General features: G+C 46.8%; 1 protein-coding gene and 1 long non-coding RNA gene across 3 annotated transcripts; one reads left to right on the top strand and one right to left on the bottom strand.

Annotated features, from left to right (window-relative positions):
• Nucleotides 227-15,647, bottom strand: LOC108637413. The gene is made up of 3 exons (XR_001919058.1): nucleotides 15,226-15,647; nucleotides 589-823; nucleotides 227-476 (listed from the first exon to the last, which is right to left on the bottom strand). It is a non-coding gene; the product is annotated as an uncharacterized LOC108637413 (long non-coding RNA).
• Nucleotides 5,721-21,834, top strand: LOC102171893 (vomeromodulin-like). Of its 2 annotated transcripts, XM_013968888.2 has the most exons (14): nucleotides 5,721-6,464; nucleotides 9,706-10,198; nucleotides 10,640-10,741; nucleotides 12,082-12,237; nucleotides 13,147-13,225; nucleotides 13,565-13,622; nucleotides 14,257-14,327; nucleotides 15,566-15,706; nucleotides 16,471-16,593; nucleotides 16,890-16,957; nucleotides 17,475-17,505; nucleotides 18,919-18,979; nucleotides 19,718-19,797; nucleotides 21,186-21,834. In XM_013968888.2, the coding sequence occupies exons 1-14, from the start codon at nucleotides 6,149-6,151 to the stop codon at nucleotides 21,207-21,209; spliced, it is 1,803 nt and encodes a 600-aa protein (XP_013824342.2). In that variant the 5' UTR covers nucleotides 5,721-6,148; the 3' UTR covers nucleotides 21,210-21,834. The 2 variants fall into 2 exon arrangements, with proteins under 2 accessions (XP_013824342.2, XP_013824341.2); XM_013968887.2 differs by lacking the exon at nucleotides 21,186-21,834 and having other exon boundaries at nucleotides 19,718-20,063.

Below are 22,467 nucleotides of genomic sequence, written 5' to 3' on the forward strand. Positions count from 1 at the left end.
TATCATTAACTAAAAATCAATAGCAGATCAATACATTAGGAGACATGAGGATGATTCGAAATTAGACTACAAACCTCTAAGTAACTCAAGGGACAATGAAAGCAAAAGGAAAATTGGAAATGTTTGATTTTTTAATTGTTTTATTAATTAATTTTTGGCTGCACTGGGTCTTCATTGTGGCATCCACGGACTTCTCTTGTTGTAATGCACAGGCTCAGTTGTCCCGAGGCATGTGGGATCTCAGTTTTCTGACCATTGGAAGGTGGCTTCTTAACACTGGACCACCAGGGAAATCCCTGGAAATGTTTATAACGGAGGAGTAATGAAAAGACAACATACCAAGAATCAAAGGTGACATTTGCCAGTATAGTCCCCCTTATAGTCATGCTACCCCTCTTCTCTCCTCTAGTAGCTGACTTCTAGGATCCAGCAGAGAAAACAGAGGGAGGTTGCAGCATTCGCATCAGAACTGGGGTCTAAAAAACATTAAATCCAGTGTCATAAATGAAAACCCCAGAAAAAATAACTCTTATAAAAATGAATTTAGAGAGAGAGAGACAATTGGAAACAGGACGCCCCCAAGTTTACCTGGTTCATTGTGACATCTTCATATAGAAGCCATCAAGGGCTGGCACTTGCCCAGCCTCCTGTGGGGCTAAGTCTCGGCCAGACTTGAAAGGGCCCTACCCTTCAAGAGTCAGCAGATCAAATCACTGAGAGCTTGAGAACAACCACATCCTTGTGTCCCGCCTGATACACCACCTCTGAGTGAAACACCTCCCATGGATCCTGGATTAGCAGAATTCAAAGACTGCCACATCTCCTAAAGTTCAAGGAGAGAGAGACAAAGACCAGAAGGCCCCATCAGAGGTTGCCTTCCAGATATGCCCCTTCCAGAACATGGAGTTGGGTTCATTCTTTGGCTCCAAAGAATCACTGGAAATGCTGAAATCAAAGTTCACACCCACCAACAGATGTCACAGATTTTCACGTAAAAGGTGATTCCATTTCTCTCAAAGGTCCAAGAAAAATAAGAGCCAGGACAGTCAGCTTTGTCTTCTGCTATCATCAGGTACACCTTCTGCCCTCTGAGAAAAGGTCAGCTGTCATTTGTTCTAGGCATCGACATTTCAGCAAAGATGAAAACGGGACATTTGGCAACCGGAACTGGAGCTGAGCTTCACAGTATGAGAACAGTGAGGTTGGAGGGGTCCTGCAGCAAAATGCTGAGCCTGCCTGAAGGCAAGGACCCAGCCCCATCCCCACCCCAGCTCCCACTCCCCATTTAAGACACTGACCACCCCATGAGTCCAAATCACACCCTCTCCCCCACTCTTACATTGCAGAGCTGTGGGAACATCATGGCGTGATCATGGTGTCATGCCTAGCACATGGAGTGCTAGGAACCTAACAGATGACTGGGGCTTCTCTAAAATACAGAAAAAGCCTGACACCCATGGGATAGGCTTTATAATTGAGGGAGCCATTAAATGAGATCATAAGTGAGAAGAAGTCTGGGCTGCTGCTGCTGCTGCCGCTGGAGACTGAAAAATCCTGAATACAGATGAGCACTACAGCAGGCTCCTGACACCCTTCAAGCCTCATTCCTGGGGTAATTAGGGAAAGGAAAGGGAGCTGAGAAAATCATGTAATGACCGTGCTTGAAGTCCCCCTGAAAAAGCAGTTCTAGCTCAGTGTAGCACCGAGCATGCCTTGGGGCCGAGGCTCCTATTTGTTTCCCTTCACTGGTGTCCAGAGCAGGAATAAAACTAATACTTGTCTCCCAGGGCAGTTTTCTCTACCCTCAGCCAAGCATCTTTCCTCCCACCTCTTGAACTAGTCAATCTTACCCATGTCAGGTTCTTTGTACTTTTCCAAGCCCCAGACCTCTGCAGGCCTGGATCCCTCATATTTCCCCCAACAGGGATAAAATGTCACTCATCACCTGGCACCCTGTCCAAAGAGAACTCCCTCCCTCTCTCCATCTTTTATTTTTTTAGTATCACTATCAGAATTCAACCTATTAACAGTGTCCCCAACTAAGGTGTGAGCTCCGTGAAGGAGAACCTGTGTGTCTGGCCCACTACCTAGTCCCCACAGCCTACCGCAGTACAGGGCAAAGAGAAAGTACTCAGTGATATCCACTGAATGAACGCAGGCATGTACTCATGCCAAGGGTCACTGAGAGCTTCACACTGTACTTCAGGGATAGGAAAGAACTCACTGACAACCCCATCTCCCTGGCTCACAGCAGAAAGTAACAGTGGGTTTGAGGGGAGATTTGATATCTATTAATAGCAAGAAGATTTGAGTTCAGATCCTAAATCAGCTATACTTCTTGGTGTCCTGAGGCACATACATAACCTCCTCTCTAGAACTCAGTGTTCTCATCTGCAAAAAAAAAAAAAAACAAGGGCATGGAATGGGCTAGACCAGTGGTTCTCAAACCTGGGCCACTTGCCTGGACCATTGTGGAGGCTTTTTAAACAAATTTCTTCACCTCAACCCTGACTTATTAAAGTATTTAAGACTTAGGGAAGGGAGGATCCAAGAATTAGAACTTTTAACAATGACCCCCACCCCCAGGTGATAATCATGCCCGCAGGGACAGCCGGTCTTCTTCACTAGGAAAAGAGGGCAGGGCCAGGCCCACACCTGCCCTGAAGACTCCCAGAGAACCTTCTAGATGCTCCGCCCAATGCAATCCCACTAGCTTCCAGAACCAGCTTCATTTGCTTCAGACCCTGATCCATGATCATCCACTCATCTGTGGGTAGGTCTCTCTCACTTGGACCATCAGCTCCATTAGGGCTGGGACCCTGTGAGTTGTACACCCTTCTACCGCCTCCAGGAACACTGTATATGTGTTGGTCGCTCAGTCGTGTTTGATTCTTTGCAACCCCATGGGCTGTAGCAGCCTTCCAGGCTCCTCTGACCATGGAATTCTCCAGGCAAGAATACTGGAATGGGCAGCCATTCCCTTCTCCAGGATCTTCCTGACCCAGGGATCGAACCCATGTCTCCCGCATTGCAGACAGACTCTTTACTGTCTGAGCCACCAGGGAAGCCCCCAGGAACAGTGCCTGGTACACTATATATTTGTGGCAATATAGGAATGAATGAGCACACAGGTCCTTTATGGTAGACAGCTGAGAGGCCTAGAGAGGCAAATATACTCAGAGAATCTCCAGGAGAGGCTCACCATGATGTTACTACCCAGCTCAGTTGGACTCAGAGCCCTTTATCATGAAGCAGCAGATAATAAGCATATTACAGGGGGCAAAGACTGCCCAGTGAGGGGCACGTAAGAGGCAGCCAATACTGGATGAGTGCAGGGGAATTTCATGTGGCTGGAGAGCTGCTTAAACCCAAGAGAGAGGGACTGTCAAATTCCTTTGAACTGAATTCTTAACCCAGACTCTTTTTTTTTTAATTAAAAAAATTTTTATTTATTTATTGGTTGTGCTGGGTCTTCATTGCTGCATGTGGGCTTTCAATAGTTGTGGTAAGCAGGGCTTACTCTCTAGTTGTGCCGCACAGCCTTCTCATTGCGGGGGCTTCTCTTGTTGAGGAGCACACAGGCTCTAGAGTGGTGGCTCAGTAGCTGCGGCCCACGGGCGGGGTTGCGCCGAGGCATGTGATACCTTCCAGGACCAGGGATCAAACCCTCAAGCTCCCTAGAGCCGCTGCTCTGCAATGAGCATCCCATGTACTGCAACTAAAGAGTAGCTCCCACTTGCTACAACCAGAGAAAAGCCCAGACGAAAAAAGATAATTAAATGTAAAAAAATTTTTAAAGATAATAGGCCTGTGAAGATTAAAAAGAAGGGAACAGTTACTTGGCCTGCCAGCTCTCTCCAAAAGAATTCCAAGAACCCTGAACATCTCAGAAAGACACCAACAGACATCAAAACCATTAGCAGGTGCTGATCTTGGAAGTCAGCCTGTATCACATCACCCTTATCAGGAGGCTTGGATGGTGTCCCTACGTGTCCAGAGACTTTTCCAAGAGACACTGGGCTATAAAAATGGGATGGAGCTTTTCTTCTGACAGATCGGAGGCAGAAGCAGGAGTAAGGCACCTCCTGAAAACTTGTGCCCACCAACACTGACCGATCGGCACCGGACAAGGTAAGAACTCTCAATAAACACTATGCAAGAGAAAAGGTCAAAACTCCGGGATGGAAACAAGCATAGGACAGCTTGTCAAAGGGTAGATAACTTGGGTTCTGTGTTTTGAATCTCTTTAGCTATACCACTTCCCTGCTAAAATGCACAGCACTCTGCCTAGCACAGTAGGTATTAACAGGGGCCTGTTAGGCAACTTCTTTTTAAAAAAATGGGAGATTTATTACTAGAATTATCAACAGGCTCCTCATAAGACAATGTCTAACAATACTGCCATCGACTCAGTCACAGGCACAGAATTTTAATATTTTTCCCTCACAAGACACTTACATGTTTCCTGAGACACTAATTCTAATTCCTCACTGATGAGGATAAAATGAAAAAATAAAGAAGAGGTGTGTTTTTTCAAAAGCCAAACTTATTCAATGCGAAGGATTGTCAGTGGATTCCCGTATGTCCTCCCCAACATTTCTGTAATAGCAGTTCTTCCTATGGTGTCAGTAAATAACAGGCAGCTTGACTTGGGCAATGCGGGCACATGGCGAAAGTCAACAAGCCCAATTTTACAAAACTTGACTGCTTAGGAAATCCAAACAGAGAGGAGCTCAGAGTCTACTTGCATCACTGAGGGGAAATGTCCCAAGGCACAAACCCCCATGTTACCCAAAACATGAGCAAAGGAAAAGACAAGAGAATCCTGGGAACAGAGGAATCTGACCAGCAGGGGAGGGACGTAATCTCCACTGGGTCACACAGCTGAGCTCAGAGTCAAACAGGGCTCTCCTGCCTGGGTCTAGACACTGCCTTCTCATTAGCACCGAGGCTCCTCTGCTGCAGAAGATGATAATAATATTGTCTAGTGCTGGATTCGTTGGGAGAATTGTTGCAGAGAATTGTTGCTTAACACAACTGACCAGTATGAACATGAACCAATACTCATTAAGGAAATACCTATGGACACATCCCAAGAAGTAGAGTGGAGATTTACACAGCTTACATATTCACAGTCACTAAGGCTGCTCAATCTCAGCCAAGAGGAAGACACCCCACAGCCAATGGTCAGCAGGAGCATCCAGCGCCCTGCCCACAGGAGGGCCCCAAGAAGTGGATGAATAGGTTAACTCAGTCATTCAATACACACACAGGTGAGCTTCCTACATTATGGTGCCACCAATATCATAGTGTGGACTGACCAGTGCCACCATCAGACAAAATCAGCAGCTCTCCCAGAACAAGGGAATGGGCTTTAAAAAGTCAGAGAAGCCCTGAGATGGTCTCACTCATAGGGAGATGACTCTGGCCTTGATACACTGAGCTAACCTGCTAGGATAGCCCAATGACCAAATGAGTGGAGGGTGCCAAGCCTAGGGCTGATTCCTTGGGTGGTTTAGTCCTGATCAGGCAAAACTACCAGCTGGGGGTAGACAGTGGGTAAAGGTGAGCATACTGGCCACTCTGTAAACACAAGTTTCACCAAGTAAAAAATGAGAACACAGGCCTTCCATCTCAGCACCGTGAGGAGTTTAGAGCAACTGACATCCATTCACACTCCACAGAGGGACTGGCACGTGATAAGCTCACATCAACAAGGACACTGCTATACATTGGCTGCCTGAAAACAAGGAGAGACCTTAACTACCACGGGGGTGACAACACTCGCAGCTCGATCATTCAAAACACTTGAGTTCCCCAGTTGGTGACTCAGATCACTTCAAGGCTAGTTGAATCCGGAAGACTGGTAGGAGAATGTGGGACCGTACAGTTAAGATCTGGGCAGGGCATGGCCTGTACTCAAAGGGTTCCCACCAGCCCATAGACACCTCTGAGCAAAGTTAAAGAAGCTGTAGAAAAAGGGGCCCTTCCTCAAGATATTGACTGTCATGGGCTGAAATGCCATCCCTCGAATACGGTATACTGATCAGAATATTGACAACATGAGTGGCACCTTCCTACAAGAGCTAGGACCCTGGCATGTGCACAACCAAGACAAACATGCTGGCAGCCCTGTGGTCCACTGGGAATGTGGTGTCTGATGAGGCCCTCCTTTGCAGATATCGGCCACAAGATGCTGACCCTGTGGGCCTTGGCCATCATGCTAGCCATCCAGGCAGGAGCGCTTGACCTACCGACCACACCTTCACAGCTGGGAGCCCCTCCTTACCAAATAACCTCTGGGCTTCCCGTTCATTTTCTGATCAGTGTGCCTGACCCACAAGTCCCCAGAATTTCCTCAATCAGAAAAGGCTCTCCACCTCCAAGACGTGCAGCTGGCACCTCAGGAGCCAGATGTCCACCCGTGGCCAAATACCTTGTGTCTAGCAGCAAACTCAATGACTGTAAGTAAGATTCATTTTACCTGCACAGCTTTGACTTTCTACCCCTTCACACGTGCTTTTCATCTCCAAGCCCAAAGGCTAGTTACACCTTCTGGACAGGTGGTTCTGAAATAAGAGGTGATAGCAGTATCACCTTTGGAGCTTATTACCAAAACAGCTGCCTGGAACCCCACTCGCAGACATTCTGGTGCAGCAGTACTGCTGCGGGCCAGAGGGAAGTTCAGACAGTGGTACATGTGATAGTTGTAACCCATCAAACAGTAACTTGGTAGTAGAGGCTGTTAATTTCATATGTTTATGTCAGACATAAAAAATAAAAACCTTAAACAATGTGAATATAAAATTAACACCCTTGTGGGGGCTTCCCTGGTAGCTCAGTAGTAAAGAAGCCGCCAGCCAATGCAGGAGATGTGGGTTTGATTCCTGGGTCAGGAAGATCCCCTGGAGAAGGAAAGAGCAACCCACTCCAGCATTCTTGAGTTGGAAATCCCATGGAGAAGCCTGCCAGGGTTACATTCCATGGGGCCTCAAAAGAGTCAGAGAAGACTTAGTGACTAAACAACAGCAACACCCTTGTACCCACCACTGAGACTGAGGAATAAAACGGGCCATAGGACTGAAGACCCCCAGGCTCCTACTGGGGTTGCACTGCTCCACCCTCCATCTCCTCTCCTGAGAAGGCCTCTGGCCTGATTATTTTCCTCCTGCCATTTCTTTATATTTTATGACATGTGGATACTCCTTCTCAAGATAAATATTTGCACTAAATGCTATAAAGTTTTCTAAAGGTGACCTGCTTGCACTGTCACTCAAACTTAAACGTTTCTGAGGCAGTTCATTTGTGCTGTGATGAGAAATTCTGGTCCGCTCATTTTCGCTGCAGTATTGTACCCAATGAATCCTCCATGATTCATGCAGCTAGCCGATCTTCTTAAAAAAAAAATTGCAGTATAGTCGATACAGTGTTTCAGGTGTACAGAAAAATGATTCAGTTTCTTATATATTTTTTTCATATTCTTTTCTATTATGGTTTCTCATAAAATACTGGCTTCCCTGGTGGCTCAGATGGTAAAGAATCTGCCCGCAATGTAGGAGACCTGGGTTCAATCCCTGGGTTGGAAAGATCCCCCAGAGAAGGAAACAGCTACCCACTCCAGTATTCTGGCCTGGAGAATTCCATGGACTGTATAGTCCATGCGGTCACGAAGAGTTGGACACAATTGAGCGACTTTCACTTTCATAAGATATTGAATATAGTTCCCTGTTGTATACAACAAATCCATGTTGTTTATCCTTTCCCCCACCCACTTGGTAACCATAAGTTTGTTTTCTAAGCCTGTGAGTCCAGTTCTTTTTTGTAAATGTTAAATATGTTCACGTATCATTTTTTTAGATTTCACACATAAGTGATATCATGCATTTGTCTTACTTCAGTTAGTCTGATAATCTCTAGGTCCATCTGTGTTGCTGTGAGTGGCATTATTCCATTCTTTTTTATGGCTGAGATTCCATTGTGTGTGTGTGTGTGTGTGTACCACATCTTCTTTACTCATCTGTCAATGGACATTAGGGTTACTTCCATGTCTTAGCTATTATAAACATTGCTGCTGTGAACATTGGGGTGCATGTGTCTCTTTGGTTTTTCGTTTGCTTGCTTGTTTTAATTTCTATTTCTTATTTATTTGGTTGTGCCAGGCCTTAGCTGTGGCATACGGGATCTTCAATCTTCATTGCACCATGCAGAATCTGTAGATGCAGCATGTGGGATTTAGTTCCCCAACCAAGGATCAAACCTGGGCCCCCTGCATTGGGAGTGGGGAGTCTTAGCAACTGGACCACAAGGGAAGTCCCAGCATCCACGAGGGAAGTCCCAGCATGTATCTTTTTTAATTAGTGTTTCTGTCTTTTCTGGATATATGCCCAGGAGTAGAACTGATGAGTGAAATGGTAACTCTATTCTTAGATTCTTAAAGAAACTCCATACTGCTCTCCACAGTGGCTGCATCAATTTACATTCCTTCCAAGAGTGGAGCAGGATTCCCTTTTCTCTACACCCTCTCCAGCATTTATTATTAAATGTAAAAGTCTACATGCTGGCCATTCTGATTGGTGTGAGGAGCAGAACCACACAGACAGAGAACAGGAGATCTAGATCAGTTAGCTCCATTACCTCCCTAGCCACCTCCTGCCCTGCTGCTGCTGCTACTACTGCTGCTGCTAAGCCACTTCAGTCGTGTCCGACCCTGTGCGATCCCACAGACAGCAGCCCACCAGGCTCCCCCATCCCTGGAATTCTCCAGGCAAGAACACTGGAGTGGGTTGCCATTTCCTTTTCCAATGCATGACAGTGAAAAGTGAAAGTGAAGTCACTGAGTCGTGTCCAACTCTCAGCAACCCCATGGACTGCAGCCCACCAGGCTCCTCCATCCATGGGATTTTCCAGGCAAGAGTACTGGAGTGGGGTGCCATCGCCTTCACTCACTTGGCCTGCCCCCAGGGAATCATGCTGCAGGTTCCATCATATACCCCTGGACAAGACACCCCTGAGGCAAAACTGGGCCTCAGAAAAAAGAAGAGCCTGCCCCAGGCCACTTGACCTTCAAGGGGCAGAATCTAGACTATATGTATATACTCTGGGCTACTAGGCTCAAAAGCTAAACTAGGTCCTTTCATGCCATGCTCAAATTGCTTTAGAGTAACATACTCAATACCACGTTGGTCTCAGGTAGGTGGTACTGCTGCTGCTGCTGCTAAGTCACTTCAGTCGTGTCCAACTCTGTGCAACCCCATATACGGCAGCCCACCAGGCTCCCTGTCCCTGGGATTCTCCAGGCAAGAACAATGGAGTGGGTTTCCATTTCCTTCTCCAATGCATGAAAGTGAAAACTGAAAGTGAAGCCGCTCAGTCGTGTCCGACTCTTAGCAACCCCATGGACTGCAGCCTACCAGGCTCCTCCGCCCATGGGATTTTCCAGGCAAGAGTACTGGAGTGGGCTGCCATTGCCTTCTCTGCAGGTAGGTGCTAGTAGAGGCTAACTCCTAAGAGGGGACAGGTATGTTTCTGGAACACCAGGCTGTCCTTGTGGTGGGCAGTGGCAGGGATTGATATCTCAGGGAGGCATGATATTCAGTGCCTATGGGTCCCACAACTCAATGGTGCTGGCTCTCCAGCTGGAAAGCTTCTTCTGGCTGAACCGGCTGGGCAGCTAGCAGCAGGATAATGTCTCTCAACCCTTTTCAGATCTGAATGCCACCCTGACCCCGAAGATAGAGAACATGCTGAAGTGCGAGGAGATAAATCTGGCCGGTGTGTTGGGAGAAGTGATATCCACAGTGTCCAACTCTGACCTGCTGTCTGTGTTAGATCTTAGCTCATCCCTCGATATCCTTAGAGGTGGTGGCCTCGGTGGTGGCCTTGGTGGTATCCTGGGCAAAGGAACGGCACCCCTCAATATCCTTGGAGGTGGTGGCCTTGGTGGTATTCTGGGAAAGGGGAGCAGCAACAAGCCCCCAAAGCACCCCCAGTCATTGCTCTCAGAAGCCACTAGTGCTGTCAGTGACCTCGGCCAGGAGGCTCTGGGCAGTCTGCCACTTGTCGACAGCACTGGTCTCTTGACTGGAGACAAACTCAAAGAAACCACTGACGGCATACTGAACAGTGTGGTGCCAAAAGACATTGACAGTGCGCTCACAGGCCTGCTGGGAAATATCGACTTGGCAGATCTCTTGTTAGGGTAAGTGCTTCCTTGACCCTAATGTCTAGCACAAGATGAAAGCTACTGTTTGGAGAAACTCATGTTCAGCTCCCAATGATCCCATGGAAAAGAGCAACCACGTTTTCATGAAGCAATATTTTAACTCAGTGCCAAAAGGCTATCCTTTCAGGGGGAAATATGATCAAGATTTGTTGACCTTAAAGAACTGGGCCACCTTTTTCTTGAGAGCAGCAGTGCTGTCTGTGGAACTGCCCCCAAGAGCCAGAGCTATTGTATTGTTTTTAAAATAAAAAAAAAGGAAGGAGGAAAGAAAGAACTAAGTGGGTAAGGGGGCTGGGGAGTCCCAGAGATAGATGGGTGGGTAGGTTGTTAACTGCCTGCTTCAAGTGTTTCTCTTGTTACCCAGACTGATTCCTTGAGCCAGGACCGACACTTATACTTGATGCTGTAACTTTACAGATTAGAGGTTGAAAAAGTGACTGTGGAGAACATGACGTCAACCATGACAGGCAACGGGATCCTTGTCCACGCCGTGACTACTGCCTTCATAGGTGGAAATGGGTGAGCCTATTTCCAAATCAGTCAACTGGGACAGCCTGGACTAGTGACTTAAGATCTAGTGTCCAAGAGCCAAGCAGAGACAACAAAGAGTAAGGCAGGATGGTTGAGGATGGAGCGAAAGGGGCCCCAGGCCCAGCTGCCTCTCTCCTCCTGCCCCGAGGAGCAAGGTGGCAACGTAACACCACGGAGCCCCACACTCCAACAGTACTAAAAAAAAGCCAGAAATCCAGATCTCCATGTGAAATCTGCATAATCTGATAGATGAGCAATGAAGACAGAAACCATGGAGAATTTCATATCAACATGTACCCTGGTCTTAGGGGAAATATGCCTTCCAAATAATCTTGACTCTCCAAGGAGAGTCAGCTCACTCTACAAACACTGTGCTAGGAAGTTGAGGGGAAACAGAGATGATTAAAATGCCCTCAGGAAACTAGAGATTTAAACACGCATGCATACACACATTCACTCATCCACCTAAAGGGTAGTTAATAACTGCTGCTCTGTACCAGACGCCGTGTTGGGCAGAGGGAAGACTAAAGGCAGGCATCCCTGTCTTCAGTGGATGTCAACATTTGGGGGAAGGACAGGTTAACAGAGGAGGCCCAGGGCACCCAGGAAGATGTGAGAGGGGCAAGGGAATCCACACTGGGGAGATTTCTTGGACTAATACATTCATATCCCTGATAACTATCACTGATTGAGCTCCAGCCAGGCCCTTAACTGAGGCACTCTGAACTCATGAAGCCTCTTGACAACCTTATCAGGAAAGCAGTCCTGTTTCTAGACTAGAAAACCAGTTTAAACTAGCAAAACCAGTTATAAACCTTGCTCAAAGTCCCTCAACCAAATGATGGCAGTGACAGGATTTGAGCCCGGGTGTTCAGTTCCAGAGTCCTTATCTGTGACCACTACAGTTAACCGTGTCAGGGAGAACCACCTATCTTCTCCAAAATATCTGACTCAAAGAAGACCAGGCTCTGGTAAATGGTGGGTTTTCCTGTCCGTTGGCACCCACACAACAGACAGCTGGGAGTGCTGGGCACAAAAGTGAACTTGTAATGCGCATCTGGTTACAAGTCAGCCTGGCGCCACCCAACAAAAAAAGACCCTTGAAGACTGGTTAGGAGGGTGATTTTGACAATGTTTATCAAATACCTCCTTTGAGCCAAGCTCTTGAATTCTATGCACAGGAGATTGGCCAACCGTAGGGCATACTTATTGGAAAGCACCAAACTTACCCTCACTCAAATAATCTGGTGATTCCCACAGTGCCTATTGCTTTGCTGAGTGACATCTTGCAATGGGACCTGGGTTCACCTGCATCTTGTTCTCCACAGCCTAGCAGGACCTGTAGTCAGCATACTGGGATTTCAAGTGCATGCAGATGTAACTCTGCAAATTGGAATTTCCACCAACAACACGCAATGTGTTAGCCTCCTAGTCCAGGGGAAGAACATCGAAGTCAAGAATGTCAACCTGCAGATAGCAGAGGTGTACGTGAGACCATTTTTTCTCATTTTCTGGATCAAGTGGCCTGTATGTCAGGATATCCTTGCTGGTACCACAGAGACCAGCTCAGCCAAACCAGTGGTTTGAACCATCCATAAGGGAGGCCCAGAGAAGGGCCTCTGCTTGCAAATGGCCCACTGGGTCTGAGCATAGCCTTCTCTCACTCTGCCTGTGTTCTTTGCTAAGCATACTTTTGTACTCAGTTCTATTTTCCTGCATTAGCAATCCATTCACCTAGATCAGAATTCAAATGATTCAAAAAGCCATACAGTACAAGTCTCCCTCCCACCCATACACACCGGCTAATTATCCTTCCTGGAAGCAATCGATGGACCCAATTTTTCCATTGGCTTTCAGAGACATTATTTGCATATGCAACAAACGTGCATGTGTATACACACACAGAAATGGGCTGGTTTATTATATACACTTTTCTGGCCTCCGTTGATATTTTTAAAAATTGCTTGGAATTGGTCACATCAGAATATAAATAGCTTCTTCATATTTTATGGCTGTCTAGTACTCCATTATGAAGATACACTATCACTTACTTAAGAGAGCCTTATCAAGGAATAGTCGGGTTTTTTTCCAGCTACTAACTTTTGTATTCAACCGGTGAATAAGGTCCCAGACAAGTCTGTTTACACTGTCGTGGTATCTGAAGGATAAATTCCTCCATGTGAGACTGCTGGGTCATCTCTCTGGCTTTGGTAGTTTTCTTAGGTATTCTTCCATCTTCCTTAGTGACTAAAACTGAAGGTGAAAGAGCTTAGGGCACAAATTAAATAGCAGGACATCACTGCCATTGGTTCATCAATGGATGTTTGGGCAAATGTTAAGGGTGACACAGGTATGCATGTGTGATACATGTTCTCCGCATGTACCTTCCCCAGGGTCACAGGTGTTTTGCCTCTGCCTCTGCCCTTGGATGATACCATTTCTCAATTGCTGACAGTAACTATGAACGAGAATGTAAGTCGTGGGACAGGGGAGGGCACGGCCTCGGAGGTCTATGTTGCTGGGGGACACAGGGAGAGGCCCTTACCTCAGATACAGTCTGGTACTAAAGGGACATCAGGCCTCAAGAGTCCCGTTTCTACATTAGCATCCCCTCCCCTACCCCCAGCCCAAAATACCCCAGGAGCAGGATAGGATAATGTTCCAGGTTGGGGCAGGAGTAGGGGAGGATGAGTTCTGGCAAAAAGGAAACCAGGAAATAGGACAGGGAGAAGAGGAGGACAGACGGAAGGGGACAGGAGGACAGGACTGCTGCACTCCCTTGGCAAAGCTAACAGATGAGCCCTTTAACAGATTGAACGATCCAAATCATGTGGCATTGAGCTCAGTGATGTCAACGAATGCAAGAACTGTGAGTACAAACACCAGACCCCCACCCTCCCGGCAGGGCTGCCCAGGTCAATGGAGGGAGGTGGCCCAGGCTCCTTTGGGATCCTATAGGTGATAGGAAAGGACGGAGCTGTAAGCTGCATCCCCAAGCACCCAGGCTGAAAATGGGGCAACTTAGCAGCTTCGCTGAACCACAGTGACTCACTCTCCAGGACACAACAGGACACAGAGGCCCTCTGGAGTCTCTGGTGGCTCCCCAGTCCCAGCTCCCCAGCTCCACACAGTGTGGAGTTTGAGCAAGGAGCACCCTCACACCAAGGAAGCTGGGAAGCAGAAATTCCCTCCCACGTCTCCTAACATCCAGGAGACCAAGATAACAGGACGCAGTAGGATGGCAGTTGCCAAGACAGTCCAGGCAGGAACCTGTCAACATTTCCCAGGACCCAGAACAGGCGAAACATGGGGCCTGGGCAGCGAGACTCTTTCAGTTGTGTTCTCACATCACCTTCCTCTCCGTAGTCTCCTCCTAGACACACGTGGAAAAGCTAGGGAGGCAGCAGGTTTCTGCCTGGGACCAAGGGAGAGGGAGGCGTCCAGGGCACAGCCTCCAGGGGACTGCGCATGTTTCCAAATGCTCTCTTTTCCTCTCACTGCAGCTACTGGCTTGTTCAACTACCAAGTTAGAAGTTCCAGGATTTCTGCAGAGGGTCTTTCAATCCTCTACTGTGTAAGTGTTCTTTGTGCTTATGAATGGGATCTGTGAGAGGGCTGGAGACATCCCTGAACTCACCAAATAAACTCCAAATCATGACAAACCAGTCTTCCTCCCTTCTCAAATCCCCAGACCTTCACCCTGGGGCAATCTCCAGGCTTCTACCATAACAGCTGAGTGCCTGCTACAGGGGCCAGCCATGCTTTCCCTTCCATTTACTTCTAATGCACAGGGCCTGAGATGCATACCCAATGATGACAACTTTTTCTTGACCAGTAGGATGTTCCCAGCATTGGTTAGACATTCAACAGAATATATTTAAGGAAAGAAAAAGTGCAGACTCTCCCACCCACCCTTTCAGCCACCCAGGGAATGGAAAACTAGGCCATGAGGAGTACTGAAGAGAGGCAAGGTTTTGGGCCCACTTACTCTACTCGTGGGAATCCATCTATACAAACATCCCAAGTACAGATATATTTAAGCACAAAGAAATACAAGTATTAATGACAAGGAGGGAGAAAAACTGGAAATGAACTAGAAGGAAATAACTAAGCTAACTATGAGATTACTAGAAATGTTTACAAAGTATGAAGGTACGGTTAATTTTTTAAAGCAAAATATAAGTGATATTATGTACAGGCAAAGAAAGAAAATAAGGTGAAATATTAGTGATATCCACTCAAAATCTCTTTTCCCTTCTTCATACTTCTCTAGACTTGTCACACTTCCTGCCATGTGCAGTTTGCATTTTATAAACAGAGGGCACAATGTATACGAAAGGAAGAGGAATCATTCAAAGGAGGCCAGAATTCCATAGATAAGATCAGCCTTGCGTGTGCTTGACAAGACAGTCATTGTAAGGTTGGGAGAACTGTGAGTTAGGTACAAACATGCATACACACACACATATTACCTGAGGCAACATTCAAATGGAGGAATTCACTGGAAAATGAAGACATGTAGCCTCTCTCGGAAAATCGGAGGTCTGGGGGACCAAGGAGCAGTTTCAGGGCTAATCGGCTGGAGACGGCAGTGCTTCCTCCTCTGTAAGGGGCTCCTCTCTCCCACGACTCCCCTACAGTCCCGCAACAAGGGGGCAGGGAGGTCAGCTGTGCTTTGTCTTCATGCTCGTCCACTGTGGGGTTCACATGGGGCCACCTCACTCCTCAGCATCACAGACAGGCCTTCGAAGACCCTGAAATCGAGGGCAGTCTCACACGATAACAGGGATGTTTCTCTTGTTCTCTCTCTAGGCCTACTTTAACCAAAATAAATCCCCTGTGCCTGGAAGCTACCTTCCTCCAGATCCTAAAAATGTCAACACTGCCGTGATTTTGTCCCGAATGATGCTCAGGGAGATTGTCACTAAAAGTGCCAAGGAGAGCTCTGTCAAGGTGAGCCTCATCCACAGGGCCCTTCCACCCTCCTTTGCTTAAGTCTAGCCTATCAACCTCTAAGTGTGAGAAGGTAGAAATGCCAAGTGGGTTCTGGAATGCTCTTCCAGAGATAAAGACGAGGAATGCTATGGGATACAAATTTTCCCTTAATGGTGGTCTAATTGGGTCTTGTATATAATGCACTAGGGGAAAGAAGAGAGCAGGGGCACAGGGGGAGCAGGAGCTTGGGGAGGCAGAGCTGCTTCTCTCCATTTTACAGGCAACTAAAGTGAAGGAAGCAACTTAACCAACACTCACAGCATGTACAGGGAGTGGGTTTATCTACATAGGAGGTATTCACTTGTAGAAGGCAGGTAGTTACAACAAAATCATAATCTTCAGTACTCTCTATGTGCCAGGCTCTATTTCAATGCTTCCTTAACAGTCTCTCCCAAAATCATCAAGTGCAGAGCTATCTGCTACAAGAGCAGAGAAAAAAATGGGCTCTAAACTGGATGAGGAGTAATAGAAACATGTTTCTGCGTCATGGGCCCCACTTCTTTTCGAGAGAGGAAATGAGATAAAGGGAGATGTCTGGAAAGAGACGGTGTCTGTGTGCTCATATCAGCTGTGGGAGCACCCAGCAAGGTGACCAATGCATACCACAGGATCCGTAAATATCTGAATAACGGAACTGAGCAATCCTTGGATATCTCACCCTGCAACATCCTGCAGCCCTCCTCCCTCTCCATACTCTGTAAACGATGACTCCTTTACCGCAGATAAACAACCTGGAAGCAGCGATCACCAAAATCGTTTACTACCACCTGCCAAACAACAAAATCAAAGCCACCTACTGGGTCAACATGGAAAGGGATGGTGAGAACATAGCCACTGAGCAGACGGTGAGTGCTGAGTAACAAGTCGAGAATGAGCTGTGAGGAGGAACAAATAGGAGCAGAGGTCCCATGGAAAGAAGAGTGCTCTGTAGGGGGAACTAGTACCAAACCTCTGGGGGTCAGAGTGCCTGGGTGTCCCTAGGAGGAGGAGACCAACCAGGCTGGTAGGCTGCCTCCTAAGACCTGGTCGCCTCCACTCCAGGCCTCACCTGTCACCTTGCTGGTCATATCACAACATGACGCGTCTGCTGAGTAGCCTGGTGAAGGTATTTTCAACTCATGTTTGTTTTATATTCATGCAGAATGTCACCATCTCCCATGCAAGTGAGATTTCAAACAACAAAATCAAAACAACCATCAAGATTGTCAGGTACGGTCTATAACTACAAACTCCTCTTGCCATTTACCAGCCTAGGATGCAGTAAAAGAAACCAATTCAGAAACTACTGTATAGGCACAGGGAGCTCAAGCCGGTGCTCTGTGACAACCCAGAGGGGTGGGATGGGGCGAGGGTGGCGGTGGCTCAAGAGGGAGGGGACATATGTGTACTTATGACTGATTCATGTTGTTGTATGGCAGAAGCCAACACAATATTGTAAAGCAATTATCCTCTAATTAAGAAAAAAAAAAGAACCAAATTCAAATCACATGCAAAGAATAATGGACAAGGCCTTTGAGAAATACCTGGATCATTACAGGGAAATCAGAAAGACGTTTTACTCATATGCTGTTATGCACCTTAAATCTGCTCTTTCTCCTATGTATTTATTACAACATTTTATAAGTGACTTCAAGAAGGAACTGAGCTAATACCTAAACTCTACTTTAGCACTGGTTAATAATTGTTATTTGGAAATAATTTTTCCTTGTATTTTCTTTCCTGACAGTGCTAAACACAGCATGCCACCCCCTGAGGCTGTAAGTCAATTTGCGTTTTCAAAATATTTATCTATGATGGGTGAGAAATTTTTATTTTCAAGCCAGGCACTCAGTAAAACAGGACTCTACAAAAAAAAAAAAAAAATCACACAGATTGGATCACAGACGCACTGTGGAACAGGACTGCAGGTTCCGAACCTAGGTTCTCTCTGGAAGCTCTTAAAACCCGGTTCCCCAAGCTCAGTCAATGACCTAAAGGCAGGCCTAGAATCTATGCTCTTTGTGTTGGGTAATTCGGATATACCAGGAAGTCTTGAAGGTCCACAGAAAGGAAGATGATGGGGGTTCTAATTAGGCCTTGGCTCACCAGAGCATCTCACTACCCCCACCTTTATGATATTTGATCTTCCACACAAACATAATTTCATTCAACAAACATTTAGTGAGCATCACTACATGTCTGACCCTAAATCTATAACATGAAACAATGGTGAGGTCCCAGATTCCGGGAGTGACACTCCAGTTTAAGCAGGAGGACAGGGACAGATTAAAACCATATATAAATTAAGCCCCATCATTAAGAGTCTGGTAACCACACACTGGCTGGAGGTACACAACATGCACTCAGAGGCAAGCAGCCTTATGTCTAAGTCCCAGGTGTCAGCCCTGAGACAGGGGGATGTCAGCTGAGAGGGAGACTCTGGGAGTCAGTGTAAGCCCGGGTTGCTTCACCGTATCTGTACTGGGCCAAGCTCTGTGCAGGGGAAGGATCACAGAAGGCATGAACCCTGACCTCATGTAACTACCCACCTGACAGGGAACACACACTGATGCGATAGCTCTCAACTGACCATGGAAAAGCCAGAGGGCAGAAAGCATGAACTGGTAGGCAGACCGTGGGTTCACTGAGAAAATGATGCCTGAACTCAGCCCTGAAGAAGGAGCAGGAGTTTACCAGGGAGCAAAGGTGTAAACCAGGTAGAGGAAACGGGACGTGCAAAGGGTAGGCGGAGTGGAATCCTAGTCCTGTTGAGGGGAACGCAAAAGAAGGGAGGTAAGCAGAGCACCAGATCCAAGAGGGACTCGGGAGGGATCCCAAAGAGCACAGTCCATCCTCCCCAACTACTGAAACTGCATTTGGCCTGAGGGCACACAGCTGCATCTCAGTGCCTACAGCAATGTCTGGAACACAACAGGAGCCCAAGAAACACTGGCCAAAGAGCCACGCAAGGCATCAAAAACCTACTTGAAAGGCCTTTGAAAACCCCCAAAGAATTAGAGGCCTGAGGGATAGATTGAGATCCACCTCCCCACAAAGCCTTGTCCAGTACCAGAAAGAAAAAAAAAAAAGCCCACATGTCCAGAGGAACCCAAGACCACTTTCCACTATGTGAGGACTAGCCGGGAGGCTAGCAGATGTTCTAACAAAAACACTCCACCCAACTCTTTCAGGTGGAGGAAGAAAGAGATGTGCTACATGAAGTTCTGAAGAAAGTTGTATTTGCTGTTACCGGTATGTGGAACTAGTAACGTGAACACCAGGAAAGTGAGTGTCACTGAAAGGAAGGGACGGGACAGCACACTGCAGCCTGTGCCGCAGCAGTGAGCAGTGTCATCTGGTCACTGAGGGACTGGAGCACGTTTTTATTCTCAGATAGGGACCGCAGCATCTTGAGATGGCAAAACATGAAAACCAAATCCAAACGTCTCTTCTCCCGGTCCAAATGAAATCCAGCCCACTAGGTGTCTTCAGAACAGCATTATGCCACTTAGAGGAAAGCAGCATGGACCACGTCACCTAGTCACATAGACAACAGAGTTTGAGAAACTTAGGAGTATGACTTCATAACCCTGATGATCAAGAGATAGGGCACAAAATGCCATCTATGCATATTAATGATGAACTCTAGAGGGCTGATGTATTGCAAATGAAATCAAAAGAGCAAGGCTTAATTCTTCTGGTTTCTTAAGAGAAAGAGGGCAGACATGCCAGCATATCTCTTGGTATCGATTATACCCATCAGGTTTTCAGTTAGGTCTAGGGTCCTTGAGAACTCACCCTCACACACACAAAAGACTGGGAGAAATTGTGTCTTAACTCAGATCCCTCTGGTGAAGGGGCGGGGGAGAGATTTCCCCTAGAGCCACACTCTGCCCAGAGACATTCTCCAGTTGACTGTGGCTAAAACCACCCCAGCCTAGCCATTGTTTCTTTCAACTCACACCATAAGATGTGCCTTCTTTTTTTCAGGCAATCTAAATCAATGGAATATTCCACTAGGAGCAATCCCAAATTCTCTAAACAGTGCCAAGCTTCAAGTGCTTAAATCGGTAAGAGAAAGAAATATAAACATTTTCCTCTCACATTAAAGTCCACTCTGCACTTCAGAGTAATGAAGAAGGCCAGTGGGCCCTGGCATCAGTCTGTCTGGGCTGCCTCACCAGCTCCATCCAGTCTCCCTAGTCTTTCCTAAGCAGATTCATTGCCTACTGTCCCTTTTGTTACCATGTACGTTCTAACCCTGAGACGGGAAACACGTGCACACGTGCCCAGTCATGTCCAGCTCTTTGCAACCCCATGAACTGTAGCCCACCAAGCTCCTCCGTCCATGGGATTTTCCAGGCAAGAATACTGGAATGTGTTGTCATTCCCTCCTCCAACGGATCTTTCCAAGCCAGGTATTGAACCCGTGTCTTCTGCACTGGCAGGCAGACTCTTTGCCACTGGGCCATCGGGAAGCCCTGCATCCCCACTACATGTTCCTAATTCATCCACACTGTCGCCTTGTGACTGTAAAGCCTCTTGTTCTTTACCACCCTGCCTCAGCTTTCCCCTTCTTCCCATCTATCTAACCTCACACTTAGGGAAAACTGAAAAGAGAACTTGCTTTCTGAAAAACAGTTAAAAGGATGGAAACGTTATGTAAATTTGCCACCAGGAAAACAGTGAAAGAGGGGTGGAAGTAGAGAAGATATACGAGAGAGTAAAGAAGTTTAGAATCTCCATCACCCTTACAATGTCCCATTCTTGATAAACATGTCTAATGAGTATGCCATCTGACTGAGAGAACATTAATTTCTTTCACGTTGGCTCACATTTCAGAAGTCTTACATTCCAATTTTTACTTAATCCCCCAAAGTCCATGAATCTGTGACCAAGTCAATTACTACAGTGTAGAGGTTGGTAAAATCAGCACTTGCGTCAATGTTAACTTTCTACCTCCTACTCTTACGCTCCATAACTATGAGGGGCCTGGACATATCACTTAGCCTCCCCCATTCCGCCCCAGTTAAGGGACTGGATCAGACGAACGCCAATTGTGTTTCAGCTGCAAGTGACAGGAAGCTCAACCAAAACTGGTTCAAGCAACAACACAGAATTATTGGTCCTAACACCCAAGGATGGTGCTAACTTCAGCAGTGGCCCAAATGTGACACCAGAATCCATCCCTTGACTCTAAATGCTTTGGGGTGGGCTCTATTTTGGCTCTGCATTGGGGGTCCCTCACTACCAGGAACTTCACCCTGTTCTTGGAATAACAAATGAAAGTCATCCAGAAGTAACATCTGGGGCTCCCATTGGCCTGAACTGTTCCACATCCCCTTCCTTAAAGCCAGTGCTGCGGTCAGGGGGATGGAGTACACTGGCTGGCTCAGCCTGTGCCTGCACCAGCTTATGTATTTAAGAGTATAACTAGCTGTCTTTTGTCTCCCCACAGAATGATTTTCAAGCCACAAACTAAACCCAGCACCGGAAGCCAGGGAATGTTTCAGAATGAAAGCAAAGATATTCTGTAATCCCTCTCTATGAAACACAGTGGAAAAGACATCTTTTTGACTAAGGAATTAAGTAGAGTTAGTGTTCTCAACATGTCCAGCTATGCTTTGGAATTTCACCAACAATACCCTGAATTAACAAGTCTAAGAAAGGCAGGAATCCAGGGATAGGGGGGACTTTTCTAATTATCTCACCAATAAATAACCTGTTTTCATGCAGAAAAAAAAAAAAAAGTGACGTCTTTAATTCTTACAAACAGGAGTTCCATTGTGTGCTTATGACTAGTAAAAGCACTTCTTACTGGGGACAAAAATTTAGTAATATGAGTGATGAGGCCACAAAACTCAGGATTACTTTACAGAGTGATGAGGCCACAAAACTCAGGATTACTTTACAGAGTGCTCTAGGGAACAATCCTGACAATGATTAAGATTTTTCTTCCCATAGCTCAGGCCTCCCCTCCCGAAACGTTCTCTTCTGTCCATTGGCCCAAGATGAAAATCACACAGGGGCTAGGATCCAACTTCCCCATCGTCACATGTTAAAAACTGAAGGGCACAGTGAAAGTGAAGTCACTCAGTCGTGTCCGACTCTTTGTGACCCCGTGGACTGTAGCCTACCAAGCTCCTCTGTCCATGGGATTCTCCAGGCAAGAATACTGGAGTGGGTTGCCATTTCCTTCTCCAGGGGATCTTCCCGACCCAGGGATCAAACCCAGGTTACCGGCACTGGAGGCAGACGCTTTAACCTCTGAGCCACCAAGGAAGCCTCTGAGCCACCAAGGGCACAGTCCAAATGCTAAAAGCTGGATGGAACAGAGCAGGTAAGAGTCCGATAATACCACAAATAGGGCAGCAAAAGATCTGGATCCCAGCTCAGGGACTACAGGCCAAGCCAAGTGGCTGTGAGCGGAAAGCCAATCAATGTTAGGTCAGTAAATGCAGAGAAACCCAGAAAAATATACAACAGGGATAATGAGAATCACAACTCTGAACTCTATACCAGGCAGAGACTCTCTGCCCTATGCCAGTGTCTTGCACAACTATGTGCTCCGGAACTAAAACAGCTCAGGTTGTTAGACACAAAAGATCAGAAAGGGAAGCAAGGCCAGCGACTGGGCGACAGCACCGCACATGACAAAGACCCAGTCACACTCTTAATGGGTATGAGGTTCTATTCTGGAGTGATGCTTTGGAACTAGATAGAGGCTGTAGTTCAACACT

The sequence above is a fragment of the Capra hircus genome, chromosome 13 (assembly GCF_001704415.2).
Source record: "Capra hircus breed San Clemente chromosome 13, ASM170441v1, whole genome shotgun sequence".
Classification (NCBI taxonomy): Eukaryota; Metazoa; Chordata; class Mammalia; order Artiodactyla; family Bovidae; genus Capra; species Capra hircus.